Here is a 24,242-nt window from a genome sequence, read left to right on the forward strand (position 1 = left end):
ATCTAGATCAAAGATTCATAATAAGGCTATATTACTTTGTTATAAAATAATTATGACTAAATCAGTAGGAATAGCATAGCTTGCATAGTACACGAGTGGTTAGTTAAAGAGTATTGTTGATAGAGAATCTGCCACTTGAGCGACAGTCCTAAGTGCACATCAGTTGTAAATAAAAACAGAGTATGGACTTAATTCGAATTGAATTGCTCCAGTAAAACGTACTTTCGATACATATTACAGGCCTACGTGTATGACGAGAATTATTGACAATAAAAAAGCCTACTTTTCGACTCGGAACAGTTCATCATAATTACTATAACAAAAATGTTGATGGCCAGTGTATACATCTCATAATTTGTCAAAGCCGGACTGACTCTGCCGATAGAGCGCTGGTCCTCTGATCTCAGCTCAGTTTGGTAGTACTTGAAGATGCTTACGGAGCAAAATTCGTGCACCTCTATGTGTCCCAAAACCGTAAAGGATGTAAAGCCAGTATTATTTATTTATTTATTTATTTATTTATTTATTTATTTATTTATTTATTTATTTATTTATTTATTTATTTATTTATTTATTTATTTATTTATTTATTTATTTATTTATTTATTTATTTATTTATTTATTTATTTATTTATTTATTTATTTATTTATTTATTTATTTATTTATTTATTTATTTATTTATTTATTTATTTATTTATTTATTTATTTATTTATTTATTTATTTATTTATTTATTTATTTATTTATTTATTTATTTATTTATTTATTTATTTATTTATTTATTTATTTATTTATTTATTTATTTATTTATTTATTTATTTATTTATTTATTTATTTATTTATTTATTTATTTATTTATTTATTTATTTATTTATTTATTTATTTATTTATTTATTTATTTATTTATTTATTTATTTATTTATTTATTTATTTATTTATTTATTTATTTATTTATTTATTTATTTATTTATTTATTTATTTATTTATTTATTTATTTATTTATTTATTTATTTATTTATTTATTTATTTATTTATTTATTTATTTATTTATTTATTTATTTATTTATTTATTTATTTATTTATTTATTTATTTATTTATTTATTTATTTATTTATTTGTTTATTTATTTGTTTATTTATTTATTTATTTATTTGTTTATTTATTTGTTTATTTGTTTATTTATTTGTTTATTTATTTGTTTATTTATTTGTTTATTTGTTTATTTATTTATTTATTTATTTATTTCTCGCATAGGAAAATCACAATTCCTGATTATTATACAGGTGTGATCTCTCCTCTCAACCTGCTCGGAATATGCAGACAGGTTATACGGTCGATGTTATTTTGCACCCCATCCACAAGAGGGTGTTTCAAGGGAAAGTACAACTGAGCAACCATTCCTTCTTGAGGACTAATCAGAGAAAAATGGAAGATGTCCGACACTTCAGAGATTAATAATGGCCTGTGGCCTGCGAGGAGGCCTGGTGCAGGTCTTTCGAGTTGGTGATGGTGGTGGTGATTATTGTTTTAAGGGGAAGTACAACTAGGCAACCATCCTCTATATAACACAAATCAGAGAGAGAAAAAATGGAAGGGATACAGTACTTCGAAAAATGAAGGTATCGGCCATAGAACGGCAAGGGCAACGAAGGGCGTGAAAATGAAAGACTCCCTAGGCCTTAAGTGCTCTAATACCACCGGGATCGGAAAAGAACAAGAGTTGACCAAGGGAGGTAGGATACATGATGCCTCACAAACTAACACCATAGGTTTGGAAGAGGACAAGAGTGGGCCAAGAAAGGTCAGCCAGGAAAAATGAAACTGGGGAGCCTAACACTAGTAAGTGGAAGCAATGCCAGACTCGCATAGAGGAACCGTAATCACCAACCCACACTCCCAGGTTGAAAGTCCCTGGTACCCCTTGTAGTCGACTCTTACAACAGTCAGAGGATATCGTGGATGTATTCTACCACCAGCACGCAGAGGGAAATATTGGCGAAAGAGAAGTAGTAAAACATGTAAGAAAATATTATCATTCCTACCTCACCCACTGTGAACCCCTGTGATAAATGTTTGGCCTATCCACATCCCAAAGCAATGAAACTAACCAAGTATGAAGTTTATTCAATTAACTTCACATGCCACTACCCACTATTCACCGTTGATATAGCGTAAGTAGCGAGCACTTACATTGCTGGCACAGCAGACTTACTTGGAGAGGACTGTTACATTACATTCCACTTTACTACTTGCATTCTTATAAGAGACCATCGAATCTTCAATAAGTTATATTTAGAACATTTCTAAATATTATTGCCGATTGGACCAAGCTATTTGCGATTCCGAAGGTGATCGGGAAATAAGAATTATCTACAATTATCTACAATCTCTATAAAAATCAATCTCCAGCGATAAGAATCTAAGACTATGAAAAAGAAGCAACAATTCAGAAAGAACCGAAGCAAGGCTGCAGTTTGTCCCCACTCCTTTTCAGTGTTTATATAGAATAGGCAGTAAAAGAAATCAAAGAGGAGTTTGGAAAAGGAATCAAAATCAAAATCCAATGAGAGGAAATCATACCTCTGAGATTTACCGAACATATGGTTATTTTATCCGAGTCTGCAGGAGATCTGAATGATATGTGCACAGTATTGGAGATGCAGTACAAGAAGAAAATAAACAAATCCCAAACAAAAGTAATGAAGTGCAGTCTGAACGAAGTTAGGTGTTGCAGGAAATATTAGATTAGGAAATGAGGTCTTAAAAGAAGTAGGATATTGTTACTAGGTGGTGGTGATTATTGTTTTAAGAGGAAGTACAACTAGGCAACCATCTTCTATATAACACTAATCAGAGAGGAAAAAATGGAAGGGATCCGACACTTCGAAAAATGAAGGTATCGTCCAAAGAAAGGCAAGGGCCACGAAGGGCGTGAAAATGAAAGACTTCCTAGGCCTCGAATCCTAATGCAGTCGAGCTCGGTTACGACAGGCAGGGGATGCCGTGGATATTATTCTACCGCCCGCACCCACAGGGAGATGGACTGATGACCCAAAAAACAACAACAACAAAATTGTTCTTAGAAACTGGGGAACCGGGCAAGTTGGCCGTGCGGTTAGGAGCGCGCAGCTGTGAGCTCAAATCCGGGAGATAGTGGGTTCGAATCCCACTGTCGGCAGCCCTGAATATGGTTTTCCGTGGTTTTCCCATTTTCACACCAGGCAAATGTTGGGGCTGTAACTTAAGGCCACGGCCGCTTCCTTCCCATTCCTAGGCCTTCCCCGTCCCATCGTCGCTATAAGACCTATCTGTGTCGGTGCGACGTAAAGCAAAACAGCAACAACAACAGAAACTGGGGAAGTATCGAATATTGAAGTGGGGAACCAGATTACGTAGTTAACGAAATACCTTAAAATCAGTTAATATGTCCGGCTCCATAGCTAACTGGTTAGCGTGCTGGCCTTTGGTCACGGGGGTCCCGGGTTCGATTACCGGCAGGGTCGGGAATTTTAACCGTCATTGGTTAATTTCGCTGGCACGGGGGCTGGGAGTATGTGTTGTCTTCATCATCATCTCATCCTCATTACGACACGTAGGTCGCCTACGGGAGTCAAATCAAAAGACCTGCATGTCCTCGGACACTTCCAGCACTAAAAAAAACAAGAGCCATACGCCATTTCATTTCATCAATTAATATAATATCATTACCGTGATCATAAGTTGCACAAAATATAAGTTTATAATATTGATAACTGAAAAGCTATATAAATCATTTCCAAAATAAATTGTACCTAAACAGAAAAGAAACTAAGCCAGTTCAGAATTTAAATTCATTGTTTAAGAAAAATTAAATTAACGTTGGTTTGTCGAAATACCACAAAACGAAGTACGTTTTGAAAGTATGTAGGGACGGTTGTGATTACTATTTTAAGATGAACTACAACAGTGTAACCATCCGCTCTAAACACTTTGGTGGGGGAGGGGGTGAATAGGGAGGTGCCTTCTCCATTAACAAAGCTTGGTTATAATTTTGGCGAAGTTAGTTCGATCTCCTGTTATTTTCGTCAAAGTCTCAGAATTCATTTCTCTGTCATGGGGGTATTCTTTGACCCCAGTCTCTTGGGCCATTACCTTTGCTTTGCTTTGCTTTGCTTTGCTTTGCTTTGCAATATCAGTTTTTGGAGGTAGTACTTGTCATTAAGAAGAGGGTCTCAGAAAAAGAAAAGATAGGACTACGAGGGTTGTGAAAATGAAAGACACCGTTAACCTCGCAAACCTAATGCCGTCGGGGTCGGAAGAGAACAAGAGTTGATCTAGGAAGGTCGAATAAGGAAAGTGAAATTGAGGAGCGGTAGTGGTGGTGGCGATTATTGTTTTAAGAGGAAGTACAACTGGGCAACAATCCTCTATATAACACTAAATAGAGGGAAAGATTGAAAGGGCCCGCACTTCAAAAAGTGAAGGTACCGGCCAAAGAAGTCAAGGGCCACGAAGGGCTTGCTAGTACTTTAATACCAACGGGGTCGGACAAGAACAAGAGTTGACCAAGGGTGGTCAGATAGTAGAGATGAAAGTAAGGAGCCGGGCACAAATCAAGTAGAAGCAATGCCAGGACTCAGCTATGGGCCCAGTGGTCGCCAATCAACGCTCCCAAGTTAAGAGGCCCTGAGGCCCCTTATAGTAGCCTATTACGATCGGTAAGAGATACTGTGGTTGTTGTGGTGGTATCGTGTTGGTTGTTATTGCCTTCAGAGGCAGTACAACTATCTGCTTCCTTGCGATGCACAAGCCTCCCCACCGCGGTAAGGTCACATGGTTCACAGGGTTGGTGGTGGTGGTGGTGGTGATTATTGTTTTAAGAGGAAGTACAACTGGGCAACCATCCTCTTTTAACACTGATCAGAGGGAAGAAGTGGAAGGGATCCGACATTTCGAAATATGAGGGTATCGTTCAAAGAAAGACTACCACAAAGGGCGTGAAAATGAAAGACTCCGTATGCCTCGTGAACCCAATAACGTCGGAATGGATAAAGAACAAGAGTTGACCAAGTGAGATCGTATAGATTAGTTGAAAGTGAGGAGTCTGGCACAAGTAGAAGCAATGCCAGGACTCTGCTAAGGGCCCCATGGTCGCCATCTCACGCTGCCAATGTAAGAGTCAGTCGCTTCTGACAGGCAGGGGATACCGTGGGCATTATTCTGCCACCCTCATTCACAGGGGGGTACCGTGGGATATATTCTACCACCCCCACCAACAGGTGTTCCCATGTTCAGAGCCCCTGGGGTTCCAAGTTAAAAACGATATTTAAAAAATCGTGATTCAGTCACTCCAGCCGCGACGTCTGGAGGATAGAATATTGTATTTTATTTAATTAATGTATTTCAGTAATTAATACATCAGTATCTTAGTCTCCTTTACAATGACAAACATACAGTACGAATTACGTAATTATATTGTTCAGTTTATCCCCGCTTAATAGGCGAAATTCAGGTTCGCCCTCGGACAGCATCTTATCGAGGATTTACATTATTATTATTATTATTATTATTATTATTATTATTATTATTATTATTATATTTGGGTTAACGTCGTACTGCCACTGACAGATCTTTTGGTGACGATGGGATAGGAAAGGGCTAGAAGTGGAAGTGGTCGTTGCCTTAATTAATTTACAGTTCCAGCATTTGTCTGGTGTGTAAATGGGAAACCACGGAGAAACATCTTCCAGTGGAGTTCAAACCCACTATCTCCCGGATTCAAGTTCACTGCTGCGCGCCCGTAACCGTACGGCTAACTCGCTCAGTTTATTCATTTTTAGATTCTGTATGTTCCTCCAATGACTTACAATTATCAGCTGCTAAAATCTATTGTTTGATGCAGTGTACTTTTATTTTCTTCACGAAACCAAAGCTTAAAAATGAATACGTAAACTATGTATAAGGAACCAAATTAGAGTTCATTCCGGGCAGGCAATACTGGCCATCTGGATAATTTGAAAATCTATCCTAATTACACAGCTTTTATGCAAGGGTCATGTAATTAATTTGCACTACCCTCTTAAAGAAACAACAAGCGAAACTCAGACTACCACAGTCTACTCGGAAATGTGACCTCCCTCGAGTCCAGAATTCTAGTTTGGTGACCAAGAGAGCGTTAAGGACAGTAGCCTACGCTCTCGTCTCGCTCCAGGTGACATCACACTAGGAATTTCAGAACCTGATCCATGTTGCTACAGTGAGGCATCGCTGCATATTAAATATAAACATTAGCATAGTAAAAGGGGAAAGGCACCTGTAAAAAATGTTCATTCCCATATTTATCTCTCAGATATCAGAGAAAATGGAAATTATATTATTTTCTTTCCTTCGGCATTAGAGTGATTTGTAAAACAACGATGGCGATTAAAGTTTCGCGGGGAAAAGCTAGATAACCAACCTTACTTAACTCTAATCAGAAGACGGAATGAAAGTGGTGGTGGTGGTGGTGGTGGTGGTGGCGGCGGCGGTAAACACTGTTTAAAGAGTAAGTGAAACTGGGCAACCATCCTCCATTAACACTAATCAGAGGGGAAAATAAGAGTATCTACACTTCGAAAAAATTAAGGTTTCGGCCAAAGAAAACGAAGGGAGGTGGTGGTGATTATTGTTTTAATAATAATAATGTTATTTGCTTTACGTCCCACTAACTACTCTTTTACGGTTTTCGGAGACGCCGAGGTGCCGGAATTTTGTCCCGCAGGAGTTCTTTTACGTCCAGTAAATCTACTGACACAAGACTGACGTACTGTATTTGAGCACCTTCAAGTACCACCGGACTGAGCCAGGATCGAACCTGCCAAGTTGGGGTCAGAAGGACAGCGCCTCAACCGTCTGAGCCACTCAGCCCGGCGATTATTGTTTTAAGAGGAAGTACAACTAGGCAACCATCTCCTCTATATAATGCTAATCCGAGAGAAAAATGGAAGAAATCCGACACTTCGGAAATTGAAGATATCTGCCAAAGAAAGCCACGGGCGACGGAGGGCTTGAAAGTGAAAGACCACCTAGGCCTCGAATGCTCTAATACTGTCGGGGTCGGAAAAGAACCAGAGTTGACCAAAGGCGGTCGGATAGGATTAGATGAATGTGAGGAGCCTGACACAAGTGGGAGCAGTGCCAAGTGGTGGTGGTGGTGGTGGTGGTGGTGGTGGTGGTGATTGTTTTAAGAGGAAGTACAACTAGGCAACATCCTCTATATGACACTAATCAGAAAGAAGAAATGGAAGGGATCCGACACTTCCAAAAATGAAGGTATCAGCCAAAGAAAGATACGGCCACGAAGGGCGTGAAAATAAAGACTCCCTAGGCCTAATACCGCCGGGGTCAGAAAAGAACAACAGTTGACAAAGGGAGTTCAGGTGGGATAGATGAAAGTGAGGAGCCTGGCACAAGTAAGTGGAAGCAAGTCCAGGGCCCCGTGGTCGCAAACCCACACTCCCAAGGTAAGAGCCCCTGAGGCCCCTTTTAGCCGCCTTTTATGGCAGGTAGGGGATACCGTGGGTGCTGTTCTACCGCCCCCACTCACAGGGGGACTTTTTCAGGTCACATGCAGGGTTACCATAAGTGTTTGATTTCGGTTGAGCGGGACACGGATTCGAATCACGGTCTGGTCGGGGGTTTTAATTGTGTACAGATAATTCCTTTGGTTCGGGGACTATTTGTTTGTGTTTGCCTCAAACCATATCTTCATTTACACACAACACTTAACACTATAAACCACTACAGAAGCACGCAATAGTGAATACATCTCTCAACATCGGATTGGCGTTAGGAATGGCATCCGGCTCTAAAACTGGGCTGAATCCATACAAAGTGCCGATTCCTAATCACTGAGAAAGGGCCAGGAAGAAGAAAATCTTGAATTAAAATCAAATAAGTTTTTTATTTTTATTTCATCAGAGTATTTTTGCAAAGATCAGCTTATCCTGTTTACTCTCACGCTTCTACTCGAACCTAAAGAAACAACAACAGCAACATCTCAACTGCATGTGTAGGAGGATCCCGTACGAACGAACAATAGTGCATTTCACAGTTTTTCTAGCTAGTTTCATGTTTATCCCCTACCCGACCTTAAAGGAATGCAAGGTCAATTTTTCGTTGCCAACAATGTCAATGCTTGTCTATTCGACCTTGCTACTTAAATATAAAGATCGACGCTCCCATTCCTGTTCGCAGTGACGCATCATGTGGTCTACATGTTCGTGACTGAATTACCGTAAGAGATATAAACTAATCTATATATTAAAGGAGTTTACTACAAACAGCTTTGGCAAATCCATCCGTCTGTTCTACTGGACCGATTTGATTCATGTTTATTCTATTATCTCCGGAATTACCTGCCGGTGAATCATGAGACATGACAGGTCTCTGAGTACAGCCAACTTTGAGTAATCATAAAATAAAATCATTAAATGATCACTCCAATAATTGCAGGCGAAGGCTTACCCTAGCCCGAAATACAATGTGTACGTAGCAGGTTGCTAAGCGACTAACACTTCTATACTAATAAAGAGGAAAAAATTGTATGTTTGTTTGTAACGAATAGACTCAAAAACTACTGAACCGATTTTAAAAATTACTTCACCTATAGAAAGCTACATTGCCAGTGAGTAACATGGGCTGTATTTTATTTTCAAAACAATTCGAGGGGGGCGACGGTGGACATATAAAAATATTAAAATAATAGGCTAATATAGGCGAAATCGAATTTGTCGTACAAGGACGAGACAAAGTTCATTTTAAGCCCCTTGACGCAAAGAACAAAACACGGTAAACCTTCGGGCCCGAAAACCATGTTTTAAGGCCCTAAAACCAACCGTTATGGAGATATTGGAACCACACTACACCTACTCTAGGAATCGGATAAAGAAACGAATGGCCGTAACCATGGCGACGTCCGCTCCAGGATTTTATTTTTTGCTAGGGGCTTTACGTCGCACCGACACAGATAGGTCTTATGGCGACGATGGAATAGGATAGGCCTAGGAGTTGGAAGGAAGTGGCCGTGGCCTTAATTAAGGTACAGCCCCAGCATTTGCCTGGTGTGAAAATGGGAAACCACGGAAAACCATTTTCAGGGCTGCCGATAGTGGGATTCGAACCTACTATCTCCCGGATGCAAGCTCACAGCCGCGTGCCTCTATGCGCACGGCCAACTCGCCCGGTTCCAGGATCCTACAGCAGCTAGATTATGCATGTACGTTTGGGCATAGCTGCCAACCAAAATTGATACACATATGACTTACTATCTGGAAAAAATAAACTGTTGTGTAAGACGCTCATAGCACTCCTTTGGGTGGGAATGAAAAGGAAATGAAGTATAGAAATAATAGGCCCGGAGAACTCCGTAGTACAACGACCATCGGTTGCCGACGGGCCTCCGTTTTTACGTACTGCCTTAGGTTTCAGCATTTTGCGGAGTCTGTTATCTATAGTTTAAACTATTTTCTATCAAATCATGGAGTAGTAGGATCATTGATGTTATTAGTGTCGATATTTTGGTCCACTTTTACGATCATTGTAACCATGAAAACAACCTACAGTATATACTGTACATAATTGTCAAGATGGTGCACCCATGACTTGAACAAATTTCTCAACATTTATACTCAGATTCATTATATGATGTGCGACATGAGTGACAAGCCCTGAGAATTATAATTCTCGATAATTATAGTAGTTTCTTTTATGCATCGCGTATTTCCTTGATCATTTGTAATAGTTATGAAATGTCGGATCAAACAAATACATTCAGTAATATTTATATTTGTGGTACTCTCTAGCGGAAGTATACTTACACTAAACCTGCAGCTTTGTGAAGGGAGCAGGCATATCTAGGTGGTAAAGAAGGAAAAACATGGTAGCAAAATATTTTAGAGGTTGGCGCTAATTAGGAACTAATATTTAGAGGCCCCCATGAAGAAAAGAAGAAGAAGATATATTATAATTCCAAACATGACAAATAATTTCTACGTACTTAAGTAAATACACCAGTGATATAAATATCTAATGAAGTCAGTCACACCGGTAGTATGAGTAACTAAACCAGTTTCTGATAACCCGTACGAAGAACGGGTACTTCTGCTAGTTCACTAATATCCTGAATCCTGATGTATACGATTTTTATCCTTTGAAATGAAATAGCGTATGGTTTTTAGTGCCGGGAGTGTCCGAGGACAAGTTTGGCTCGCCAGAGGCAGGTCTTATGATTTGACTTCCATAAGCGACCTGCGCATCGTGATGAGGATGAAATGATGGTGTAGACGACATATACAACCGGCCCCCGTGCCATTGGAATTAACCAATTATGGTTAAAATCCCCAGCCCTGCCGAGAATTGAACCCGGGACCCCTGTGGCAAAGGGCTAGCACGCTAACCATTTAACCATGGAGCCGGACTTTCATCCTTCAATGTCATTGCAAGCAGTCATGTTTGATTAGTACCTGTCAAGCCAGAGAGTAAACACTTCCTCTGATCACGGAAGAATACTATTCCCTGCTAGATACTCTTTGATTCTCTAACATTTCCCAGCTTCCAAATATATTCAACAGATGGCAGAGCGTTCCTAATAACTTACATACTGCCAAGAGAAAAAAGTTTACGTACAAACAGACCCCGTCATGGCATACGCCCTAGACATTATCTAGGAACACCCGTGGAAGGATAACCTAGCTACACTGGAAAGAGTGAGGGCCATGTAACTTTAAAATGTTCTCTACCTGGCAAAAAACGCTCCTTTGAAACTAACCTACGAGCTCACAAGACAACCGTTCTATATAGAAGAACTGCGATTAAAAATACCATTGCTTTCTACGACACAATACCAAGCTTTACATCAAGAACTGCAGGATAAAAAGTTGAATACATGGATATATTTTTACCAAACAGACGACATGATGACGTCAGAATGGATGAAGTCTGACTACGAACTGCGGCGTACCGCAACGCGCTTTTAATTAAAGGTTCACAAAACAATTGAAAAGGACAGGCAAAACAATATGACTACGGCGGGCGTATCAGGACGAGTTATTCTATTTATAACGACTGCTGCAGAGCAGCGCGGGTCCTTTTTTTTTTCTAGTTCTAGTTGCTTTACGTTGCACCGAGACAGGTAGGTCTTCTGGCAACGATGGGATAGGAAAGGCCTAGGAGTTGGAAACGGGTTTTCTAGTAATAATGAATTGACAGTCTCATGGGAAAACAACGTTTGGATCGCAAACCTTTTCCTACTAAATTATCAGTTGAAATGGAAATGGCGTATGGCTCTTAGTGCCGGGAGTGTCCGAGGACAAGTTCGGCTCGCCAGATGCAGGTCTTTTGATTTGACGTCCGTAGGCGACCTGCGCGTCGTGATGAGGATGAAATGATGATGATGAAGACGACACATTCACCCAGCCCCCGTCCCAGTGAAATTAACCAATTATGGTTAAAATTCCCGACTCTGCCGGGAATCGAACCAGGGACTCCTGGTACCAAATGCCAGCACGCTAATCATTTAGCCATGGAGCCGGACTAATTATCAGTTGGGTTTAGTAAGAAAAATAGTATTGCAAGCTCGAATATGTTCCTTAAAGCAATAATCATCAGTAATGGCGGCAGCGGTGGTGGTGGTGGTGGTGGTTTTAAGAGGAAATACAACTAGACAACCATTCTCTGTTAATTCAGAGGGGAAAATGGAAAGAGTCCGATACTTCGCAAAATGAAGGTATCAACCAAAAAAGACAAGGGCCACAAAGGGCGTGAAAATGAAAGACTCCCTAGGCCAAGAATGGTCTAATGCCGTCGGGTTCGAAAAAGAACAAGGGTTGACCAAGTGAGGTCCGATAGGAGAGGTAAAAGTGAGAAAAATGGCACAAGTATGTAGAAGCAATGCTTTTTAAAATTTTTATTTTACACTTTGTTTTACGTCGCACCGACACAGATAAGTCTTATGGCAACGATGGGACAGGAAAGGCCTAGGAATGGGAAGGAAGAGGCCATGGCCTTAAATAGCCCCAGCATTTGCCTGGTGTGAAAATGGGACTAGTTAGTTAAGATCAGACATTGGTCTTATTCAACATATAAACTATAGATGCTATGGATACATGAACTACTAAAGAATCGATTCAAGCTATATATTCGTAAGGAATCATGTTAATAATGAATCGATGTTGCTATTACACTCATTACATTCTTCCCCAGATCAATTTAATACATAGTTCAGTAAGTAGCCTGAAGTGGGAGTTTCACTCTTCGGCCAGAGCTTCGGGGTACATCATTCCCGTCCAATATTGTCTCTCTTCTTTCGCAATCCTCGTTCCCATTTGCACCATCACTTTCTATCGTGTTTGAACTTCGAGGCGGCGAGCCGTATCGCGGTTAACATTATTTCCAAAGTCTTCCACTTGGAATCCAGCCCGGTCCTCTAAAACATGCATCTGTCCCTTCAGAGTAAGGTGTCTATTAGACACAGTTATCTGTCTTCCATCAGACGTTCGACCGTAAGAATAATTAGAGTTTGCTTCTATAATTTGAACCTCCTCTACCAATGGGTTGAACGTACTAGCACAAACGGTTCTTCTCATGAAAACAAGGCCTGGCATTGTTCGCCATGTCGGTAGAATTGATCCATTCGCATTGCATGTAGTGTGAGTAAACATACGTTCATTAGGTGATGTGTTAGTAGCTGTGCATACAAGAGACTCTATAGCTTTCCTGAGGAACGGTCTCCCATTACTTAATTGAAGGTCCTCGAGATTTTAAGGCCAGTTCTATAGTCTTTCCGATTATACCTCTCAACTTACCCCTTTCTTTGAGGGTTGTAGCTAGTAGCTACTCCTTTTGAACGAAGGTACTGTTTAAGTTGCTGCTATGAATGCAGAACTTTGATCAGAACGTATAAAAGATGGTGTTCCAAATACAGAAAACAGGGTGGATAATTTGCTTATGACGGTCGAAGCTGAAACATTACTGCAAGGAATTACAAGTGGGAATCTTGAATACTCGTCGATAGTCGTGAGCAACTGTCGATTACTAGTTTCTGAAAATAGCGGTCCCTTGAAATCTATTTTCAGACGTTCGAAAGGCGATGTTGCTTTACTGAGTCAGTCTTCCCTTCTGTAAAAACGCGGTTTAATTTTTGCACACATCTGGCACGATGTTGCCATTTACGTGACATCTTGTAAAGAATGTGGGAAATTGCTACAGTGAATAAAGTATGCTATTCGTGTTATACTTGGATGGCAGAGCAACTGATGGTGGTGGTGATTATTGTTTTACAAGGAAGTACAACTTGGCACCCATCCTCTATTAACACTAATCAGAAAGAAAGTGTTATCTTCATGGATCTTTCGAAAATGAGACCAAAATCTTAGTCACTCTTTGAGATCTTCATTCCATTTTAGACAACTCGTAAATTGTCTGATACAACACCTTCCCTCCTAATACATCAACTTACTGAAATGAACCACTACTTGAAAAAATTGCATTTGTTCTGATTTAACCTCAAAACAATCATATTACTTCTCGGTACTTTGTCTCTCTGTTATTACAATCTGGTCATCTTGGCCACTATCCGATAGTGGATATATTCTTTTTACATCCAACATGTGCAGCTCTGCCATTAAATTTTCTAGCCTAGCTACATTCGACTTACGTTACGGTTTTCAGTGATTAGAAATGTTGCAAGAATCAAGTAAATGTCATTCACTTCTTCGTAATGCATTGCCGAACAAACGTCCTACCTTTGTTAAGTCGTTCCATCTTCTGTCATTTGTGACTACTTCACTTTCAATACTGCACTCACCTTCCGTTCACTTTTTGGACAGCAAAGCTTGATTAAAATACAGACTTACGGCGGTCACCAGATGTTAAAAAGTAGGGTAAATCGTAAGATTAATTTTATCTGACTTCATTTCATTTTTATTTCTTATCAAATTTGTAAGAACCGTAACCATTTGCATGCATCTTATTTCACATATTTGATAATAATACAAAAGAAAACAACAAAATATCTAAGTATATCTCAACTAAAGACATGCCACTCAAATTCAACCAGTTTAAATTAATCTAAAGAGGTTCTCTGAAAGAGAATATAATTATTCAAAGGATAAATACAAAACTAATAGCCCTGTTTTAGAACTGTTAACATCACAGCTCCCTCTGTGGAACAGTGGTAGAGTGTCCGCCTCGGGATCCCAAGTTCTTTTGATGTCCGCGTGTAAAATTTCTCTGCTAACACATTTGGAGTTCACCCGACAAAATTTATTAAACTCAACCTTAGACGTCCAAGAGATGGTTTACCCTGCCATCTAGTACGCCTACAGTAAAACGTAGTGTTGAATTTGATCAGATGGCGTCAAATTAACATGTCTACACACAGTAGTTGAAGGCGTACGACTATTATTATTATTATTATTATTATTATTATTATTATTATTATTATTATTAGTATATTTTATTACCGAGGTCGATAGCTGCAGTCGTTTAAGTGCGGTCAGTATCCAGCATTCGGGAGATAGTGAATTCGAATCCCACTCTCGGCAGCCCTGAAAATGGTTTACGGTGGTTTCCCATTTTCACACCAGGCAAATGCTGGTGCTGTAACTCAATTAAGGCTACGGCCGCTTCCTTCCCACTCCTAATCCTTTCCTCTCCCATCGCCGCCATAAGACCTATATGCGTCGGTTCGACGTAAAACAACTTGTAAAAATATTTTATTTTAATCGAAAGACACATTCACAGAGCACGTTAAATTAATACTTCATTTCTTGCTATGGTCTTCTTCCTCTCCTTATCTCTGTTTCCAGAGCTGTTCTATGTTATGTGACTGCTTTCTTTTTCTTTCTTGTTTTCTATTAGTGTTATGATTATTCGTCCGCCTCTGTGGTGTAGTGGTTAGTGTGATTAGCTGCCACCCCCTGAGGTCCGGGTTCGATTCCCGGCTCTGCCACGAAATTTGAAAAGTGGTACGAGGGCTGGAACGGAGTCCACTCAGCCTCGGGAGGTCAACTGAGTAGAGGTGGGTTCGATTCCCACCTCAGCCATCCTGGAAGTGGTTTTCCGTGGTTTCCCACTTCTCCTCCAGGCAAATACCGGGATGGTACCTAACTTGAGGCCACGGCCGCTTCCTTCCCTCTTCCTTGTCTATCCCATCCAATCTTCCCATCCCCCCGCAAGGCTGTTCAGCGTAGCAGGTGAGGCCGCCTGGGCGAGGTACTGGTCATCCTCACCAGTTGTATCCCCGACCGAGAGTCTGAAGCTCCAGGACACTGCCCTTGAGGCGATAGAGGTGGGATCCCTGGCTGAGTCCGAGGGAAAAGTCAACCCTGGAGGGTAAGCAGATTAAGAAGAAGAAGAAGATTATGATTATTCAGCTGTAACGTGGAAATCTCTCAATAGATTGCACTCAGGTGTTACAAGATACAAATCTACCATGTTGAATTGTGATTTTCGCGTAGACTCGCTGTTATGTGATTGTGCTTCTACACAGATAACACCTCATATTCTCCAAGGCAAACTGTGTCCTACTATATATAGGCCTACTATGGAAGACCTCTTGCAAGCAACACCTGAGTCCCAGAAAGTTGCTAACTATTGGTCAAAAACTATATAGCTTTGCTCTGTGGCCTTCTTAGACCCTTCCATTGCTGTTCGTCATTTCTAAAGACAGTCTTCACATTAAGTAACCAACGCGTCTACTTTTCCAAGCACTGTGCTCGACAGGAAGTCACCTATACAGTCCAGATCTATCACATTGGGAGCTTCTTTTTATGTTATGATTGTTTATGTTGTTAAAAATTTGTCTTTTGGTTGTACAGTTTGTATTTATATGTGTATATTAGTGCTTCTGATACGATAAATACATAAATTCAGCTGTTTCTGAGAAACGGTGTCATGACTTCGAGTTACTACATATTTAATATTTTACGGAAGATTTACCAGCTCTCATGATCTGTTTAATAACATCAATGAAGATAAGATGATGATGATGATGATGATGATAATAATAATAATAATAATAATAATAATAATAATAATAATAATAATAATTTCGTGTAGCTATTTCTAGCTGGGTGCAGCCCTTGTAAGGCAGACCCTCCGATGAGGGTGGGCGGCATCTGCCATGTGTAGGTAACTGCTTGTTATTGTGGTGTTGTATGTGGTGTGTGAGTTGCAGAGATGTTGGATACAGCACAAACACCCAGCCCCTGAGCCAATGGAATTAACCAATGAAGGTTAAAATCCCCGACCCTCCCGGGAATCGAACCCGGGACCCTCTGAACCGAAGGCCAGTAGGCCAATGAGTCGGACAGAAACGATGATGATCTACAAACCTACCACGTCAGCGGATGCAGAGTTGGTCTCGGCCCACAAGTGGCCATGGCTGGTCCGTGGTCCGACAGCTCTGCACTCCGACCGGCCAACCGAGTAGAGGAGGGGTGATCACGATTCTACCGTGGCTCTACGCCTCTGTACTCGGGGGACGGAGATGGGAGATGGGCTGGTCCCTACCGTCGGCTGTCCTGAGAATGGTTTTCCGTAGATTTCCATTCTCCTGCACTGAGGCGAATGCTTGGACTGTTCCTAGTACAGGCCACTGTCGCCAATCCTTTCACCTTCTTCGCACATCCCCTTCCCCGATACAAATCTCCTGGCCTGAGAGACGGCGTCACCGTCTAGGAGGACCGCCTCCCCCTTCAAGGAATGAATGAAAATATGTAGTAGTAGTAGTAGTAGTAGTAACAACATATCGCTGAAAGTATGGGCTAGGAAATATCGAAGAGATTGAGTTGATAATTGGAGTAAGGGGAACGATACCGAAAAGCCTTGTCCACTTCTGTCAACGATTTCACCTGGATCTATCCATATTACAGAAATTAATACTGCATCCTTTGAAAGGATCTTTGTCCATTCTGCGACATCATCTAAATTCGTAGTGTCAACTGTACCTAATATAGGCTACTCGTATGACCCGTAAATATTTAGATTTTTCTGGTTTCTGAAGTGTTTGTTCAGTTCTGAATAAATCTATATATATTCTAGACCTGTTGTGTGCATTCGAAACATGATAGGTTCGAATCCCATCGCCTACAGCCCTGAAGATGGTTTTCCTAGGTTTCTCATTTTCACGCCAGGCGAATGCTGGGGCTGTACCTTAATTAAGACCAGAGTGGCTTCTTCCCAATCCTAGCCCTTTCCTATCTTTTCGTCGCCAAAAACCTTCATTGTGTTAGGGCGACGTTAACCACTATTAAAAAATATATGTAAAAATTAGACCTCTTGTGTTTGGTTATGTTTTGCTTTATGGTGCTATTGAAGGCATAATTGGATTGTGCCTTCCCAAACTGAGGAAAGAAGCATTTATTGATGCTTGCCATGTCATTGTTTACCGCTATTTATACATCCACCGTCTTGAAATGCTTGTCTACGTAAGTAACATTGAAACATAGAACAATTTTAACTTTTAAAATACGGTAGTGCATATATAATTCCTCTTACGTAACTATGAAAAAGCGTAAAGCAAACGCTTGCAAGATGTTTTCAGAAATTTTGTATTCTAGTCCATGCCATGTATATAAACAACATTTAAAACTATGGGCAATATTCGTTCATAAAATGAGTGTATAAAGTAATAAATAACCGATGACTTCGAATGACAGACATAGCCCATCCACCTCAGTCGACATTGTGCCTCCTAATTTTATAAATCGTGCAAGATGCGGGAACCAGTTTACTAAGAAAGGAATTAACATCCACATCACCAGAAGTCGTAACTGTTCCCAGGAATGTACAGAAGAGGCGATGAAATAAATAACCCGGCTAATCATAGTTGTCCTTTGTGTGGTTTCTGTTCCAATTCTGCCCATGGATTAAATATACATAAATCCAAGAGACATGCTCAGCTTTCAAATAAAGAGAAAGTGGTGGTGGTTGTGGTGGTGGTGGTGGTGGTGGTGGTGGTGGTGGCAGGGGATACAGTGGGTGTTATTCTACCGCCCCTACCCACAGGGGAAAATGTTCTAACCAACTCACAATTACTTTTCATATTCTTCTTGTCTTTTTGTATACTTTGTTCTTAGGGGCAATTTCCAGGTGGAGAAAGTCATTTCTTTTTTAATCGTATGCATAAAACTTACACAGGGTGATGTTAATGTTGCTACTTGCACCAAAATGACAAATTGACATTTTTTCTTATCAGTAACAGTTACTGAAATCAAGTGAAATTAAGGCGGACATTTTAATAATAACAATAATATGAGGAAAAGAGACTATCTTTCTATGGACACATCGAGAAGATACCATTACCTGTAAACCAGAATAGACCGTCCGTAAGATACTGATGCAGCAAGAAAAGTGGAAAATGTGGCTATAGGGTGCACAATGACTTAGAAGTAGGCGTCGAAGATTCAGAATCAGAGAGAAAAAATGGAAGGGGTCCGACACTTCGAAAAATGAAGATATCGGCCGAAGGAAGAGAAGGGCCACGAAGGGCGTGAGAATGAGACTCCCTAGCCCTCGCAAACCTAATAGCATCGGGGTCGGAAAAGAACAAGAGTTGACCAAGGTAGGTCGGATAGGATAGAGAAAATGAGGAACCTGGCACAAGTAAGTGGAAGCAATGCCAGGACTCAGCTAAGGGCCCCGTGGTCGCCAACCCATGCTCCAAAGTTCAGAGCCCCTGGATCGCCCTTTAGTCGCTTCTTACGGGAGGCAGGGGATACCGTGGGTGTTCTTATATTGCCCCCACCCACAGGGGAATGGGTGGTGGTGGTGGTGGTGGTGGTGGTGGTGGTGGTGGTGATTGTTTTAAGATGAAGTACAACTGGGCAACCAACTTTTATTAATACCAATCAAAAGGAAAGTGAAAGAGGTCCGACAATTCGAAGAATGGAGGTATCGGCCAAAGGAGAACAAGGACCACGAAGGAAATGTGAAAATGAAAGATTACCAAGGCCTCGCAAAACTAATATCACCGGGGTGGGGAAAGAACGAGAGTTACCAAGAGAGGTAGGATAGGAAATATCAAAGCGAAGAGCATGCCACTAATAAGTGGAAGCACTGCCAGACTCGGCAAAGGTCCACTTTTATTAACCTCTTACGCCAGGCAGGAGATACCGTGAATGTATTGTACAGCCGCCGAGTCAGTAAAGATATAAAGATATTCAAATTTTAAACGCGTATTCCTTAACCTCTGGAATTTGATGGGATTTTTCTGATTGTAAAACAGATAACCAGGAGAGAAAACAAACATTAAATAGTTGAGATGGGTGTGGTGGTGGTTATTGTTAGAGGAAGTACAACTTGGCAACCATCCTCTATTAACACTAATCAGAGGGTGGGGGGAGTGGAAGGGAGTCCGACACTTCGAAAAATTAAGGCATCGGCCAAAGAAATACAAGGGCCACGAAGGGCGTGAAAATTAAGATATCCCTAGGCCTTGATACCGAATACCGGTCGGATTGCAAAAGAACAAGAGTTGACCAAGGGAGGTCGGATAAGATAGGTGAAAGTGAGGAGCCTGGCACAAGTAAGTGGAAGCAATGCCAGAACTCAGATAAGTGCCCCGTAGCCACAAATGTCTCCAAGTTGAGAGACCGTGGGGCCCTTTTAGTCGTATATTACGACAGGCAGGTTATACCGTGGGTGTTATTCCACCACCCACACCCACAGGGAAGTTTTAAGAAGTATAACTGGATAACCATCCTCCCTTAACAATAATCAGGAGAGCACCGCTTCTTCGAAAAATGAAGGTGCCGGCCATAGAGGACAATCTCGAAAGGGATGACAATGAAGAACTCCCTATGCTTCGTAAACGTTACGTCTTCGGAAGAGATCAAGAGTTCACGAAGGTAAGACGGATAGGAATGACCATTAGCAGGAGTAAGTGGAAGCAATTTCAGACTCATCTAGGAGCCCGAGATGAGAGCTCCTGGTTGTTTCCATTTTGATTTGCCCCTTACGACAGACAAGATATACCGTGGATGTATTCTACTGCACCAAGCCATAGAATGTTTCCAATATGAAAACGAGGAGCTTGGTGCACAAAAGAAGTGAAATCACTCTTAAACTCAGCTAGGGACCGTGTGGTATCTACCTTACGCTCCCAATTGATAAGCTCCTAGAGCAGAGTTGCTCAGCTGGGTTAGCCCAGTGTAGCCTGGCTCCCTTGTCTGAAATGCGGGCAGCTTACGTACCTAGCGTACGTAACATTCTAGCGGGAAAACGAACACAACTCGGCACAGGACAGAAGTGGTGATGTTCGATTGTGACTACGAAGCTCTCCTCCCACCATTCAATGAAATGTTGATTGGAGTAAAGGATATATTTTGTAAACGACCCAATAATCGCAAGAAAGCCGAACTTTTAAAAATATTCTAGTTTGATTTATATTGTGCTCGATATTAATAAACATGGTTTTATTTAACTCTATTGTCCGACTCCTTGGCTGAATGGTCAGCGTACTGGCCTTCGGTTCAGAGGGTCCCGGGTTCAATTCCCGGCTGGGTCGGGGATTTTAACCTTCATTGGTTAATTCCAATGGCTCGGGGGCTGGGTGTTTGTGCTGTCCCCAACATCCCTGCAACTCACACACCACACGACACTATCCTCCACCACAATAACACGCAGTTACCTACACATGGCAGATGCCGCCCACCCTCATCGGAGGGTCTGCCTTACAAGGGCTACGCCCGGCTAGAAATAGCCACACGAAATTATTATTATTTACCTCTATTTACACATCCAAAGAAAATTGGCACTTTACAATTTTCGTGTTATAATTTACAAATTTAAGGGGTTGAAGCGTACAAGATACTTACAATTCTTTGGATGGGAATGACAGAATTTCCACTAAAAGAATTAAAATTCCTGTTATTCATTCATCAAAACGTAATATATTTACATACTTCAACGAGTTTAATGCTTTATTTTTTACAGTGTTTTAATGCTGCGATATGTGACTTCCTCTGTTTACTGTGTTTCTGAAAATATTATTTAAAACTTAACATTAGACGTCCATTGATAACAGCTAGCCTCTAAATAGCGAATGAGTTTCATAATTAGGAGGACAAAGATTATTTAGGATTCAAGTGCAACAATATTGTGAATCCAATAACAAGCATTCCTTATTCATTATATAGTAAGTCTTCAAATAAATAAACGAACTACTAATGCTATTCCCAGTAAACGTAATTTGATTATTGATGAGGTTATCAGATCATTTAAACTCAAGCAACAAGAAGCCACAGCCTATCCGCTCTATTCCTGATGGGAATGTTTCTAAAGCATACTCTCTCAAAATATAATAGTGAAAATTGTAATTCATTGCGTACAGTACATACATATTTTGAGGTACTGGTAAACTCTTAATTGTATCCGGTCAATTTACGTAAGCAAAACAAAAATAATTAATTTACTACAAAGTAAATTATTCTGAAAATTATCTCGATTTCTGTCCACTGGAAAAATTAAAATTATTCCTTTACTATTCAGATGAACGTTCACCGTACATTGACCTTGCACGGCCTGTGACGTAACCACAACGTTGCTGTCGCTGAAGTGCAGACACTGTTTGCTCGCCCGGCCACTTACGTATATATGCTGTGTGCCCGCGGGACGAAAAGCCTAGCGTGAGCATCTCTGTCCTCGAGAACTGTAATACAGGCTGTCAAATACTTCCTGCACCAAAAGTCCACGGAAATAAAAATCCTGAATGGAGTTCTCAACAACAGTAAAATTCCTGTACAAAGAATTATTTATGCTTCAACCAGAACATATATTTTTATTCTCTTGAAAAAGTCATCAAATATTTTGAATACCATTTTCCATTCCTCATAAATCAAGTCTTTTAATTGTATTTATTTCTATTTTAATGCCCATTTTTAGAAACTTTTTAAGTAAGATAAAATTATAATTATTTTACTCCACCTTTCCTTGAAAATCTAAAATACGTGCCGTGATTCATTAACAGTTGTTAGACAGGGCATGAAGTTAACGATTTCTGAAAGACAACTGGTAGTAACAGTGGTGTAGGTCTCACGTTATTATTACAATACATATGCTGGGAAAGCAGCTCTTTCAGGTTGTTGTACGTCATAAATAAAATGGACTACCCCTGAAACTCCTTCAAACAATGACATTGGATGATCAGGGTAATGAACTTGATGTGTACCATAATCGTTACACCATTTTGCGAATTGTATGGCTCTGTGTAAATGTTTTAGATCTTGTGTTGCCCGGAATAAACTTAAAAATGAATACGCATTTCCAGCTACTCCATGACAAATGCTGTAACCCTTTTTCAACAAGCCTCTTCTCCAAACAATTTCTCCGCACTCCAGCGCTGTATCGAGATAAACCTCCCTCCCAAATGTCCCGTATGCCAAGCAGAAGAGGTCCACCATACCTGGCGCTCCGTGACACCATTGTACAAGTTTATCATTTTCACTATCTAAAGAAGACCGAAAATTTCCGGAAGGATATCGTACTTCTTGCAAATAATCAATTGTTGGACAAACTAAAGTTTCCAGTTCAGATCGTTCTAGATAATTTTTCGCTTGCAGTAGCATGAATAAGATGCCAGCTAAACCGTGAGCTGCACCGACATAGTATGTGTCATGCCATTTGTACATAAGTGGAACATCAAACTGTTCTTGCCTGGCTAAGTTTATCCCGGAGCACAAAATAGCAGAAACTACTCGCCGAATAGTAGAAACTGGTATTGTGTCTTCTCCCAGATGTTTGTTGATAAAAAGAAGAGAATAGAGGTAGCCTGCTCTTCCATATAACATCTCATCCGGTAAATCTAAATCCAGTGCCGTACGCAGGAGAGGTCCTGTTAGTTGAGAAATCAGATTGCTTTTTTCGTTATCATTTCCTTCTCTAGCAAATAAAACTGCACCCAGTGCCAGGGGACCTGCATCACCTGTCAGAAAACTTACGTTACGGTTTCTTAAACGTGGAAGAACTTCTTCAATGCATTCCAGAGCCCGATTGAAAAAAGAGTCGTGTACTCTTTCACCTAATAGCAAGAACAAAAATGCTATACCTGAAATTCCAGTATACACAGAGTAATCTGATGGAGGATCCTGATTTACATCCAATTCTATCCTCGATAATAAAGACTCAGCAGTGCTTTCAATTTCTACGCTCACTTCGTCACTTAGAAGCTGACTACGGCTTTCTGACTTGTAATCACTATAATTATTTCGATGTGCACGTTTTTTACTCATTTGTTACATGTTATAAAATTCATGTGTGTAATTCCGAGGAAATTTAAGAAAAATAAAATGTGGTTGTCTGGTGCATATTTATATTTTATCAGCCAAACAGAAAAGTTTTCACTTATAATACGCCTATATTCACACATTCTAGCTGACTGAAATCATAGAGTAAAGAGTTGACTCAACAGAACATTGGATAAACTCAAGATCACCAAGATCGACTTTAATAATATTTCAGACGTCCGCTACAAAATGGTGTTGCCCTCTACAACTGCATTTAACAAGCTGTAAATAGAGTTGCATGGAAAGAAGAGGAAAATACAGGAGAGCTTCTATGCCCGAAGGCAGTGGATGAAGCGTTGCGTACGTTATTATACTTGGGAAATGCAAGGCCTCGCTAGTCGTGAAACTGATTCCCGCTCGGGCTCCTGAAACGCATCGTTTTGCCGTTAGGTGCGTGCTTTGTATTATCATTGAACTATTATGTAAAACCATAGGCACACAGTGCTCTATTAAACTATACAACATTAAAGTAGGTTTGAAACTGAAAAGAATGGACAGAAAATGTAGGAAACAAAGAGCAAGTATAGTGAAGCATAAAAATATTATCACCACTTTAAAAGAAAAGATGCATCAACTTAAAAATGAAACAGTTAACACGGAATTGACAGTCAACTAAATATAATTACAGAACTATCTGAACACGGTAATTTGAAAGTAAATTTCTTGCTTGAGCAGATTCAAGCTTTTTGTAAACAAAAGTATACATTCAGAGATAATACTGCAAAGGTATGCATATTATTTATTGTCCGGAAGGTCATCCACAGGATAGAGATTCCTAAGATCTCTTAATATTTTTCATCTACCAGCTACCACACAAAAAAAACTTTAAAAACTTAATTCGCCATTTCAGAGGAGAGACATGAATTACTTTGGTACGAGCTCGTCTGATTGCAGAAAATAAATCCTCACAGCACCATAATGAAAAGGCTGGTTCTCGCA

At 40.3% G+C, this 24,242-nt stretch overlaps 2 protein-coding genes across 5 annotated transcripts in view; one reads left to right on the forward strand and one right to left on the reverse strand.

Annotated features, from left to right (window-relative positions):
* Ak1 (Adenylate kinase 1) overlaps nucleotides 1–24,242 on the forward strand; it is a 140,518-nt gene that overhangs the window by 51,457 nt on the left and 64,819 nt on the right. The gene's annotated exons all lie outside the window — the stretch shown is intronic.
* LOC136872088 (lanC-like protein 2) lies at nucleotides 22,065–23,249 on the reverse strand. The gene has a single exon (XM_068227331.1). The coding sequence runs from the start codon at nucleotides 23,247–23,249 to the stop codon at nucleotides 22,065–22,067; it is 1,185 nt and encodes a 394-aa protein (XP_068083432.1).

Source organism: Anabrus simplex, chromosome 4, assembly GCF_040414725.1.
Source record: "Anabrus simplex isolate iqAnaSimp1 chromosome 4, ASM4041472v1, whole genome shotgun sequence".
Lineage (NCBI taxonomy): Eukaryota > Metazoa > Arthropoda > Insecta > Orthoptera > Tettigoniidae > Anabrus > Anabrus simplex.

What these genes read in the sequence shown, in the direction of transcription:
- LOC136872088 (XM_068227331.1), bottom strand. Translation starts at nt 23,249, where the DNA reads ATGAGTAAAAAACGTGCACATCGAAATAATTATAGTGATTACAAGTCA.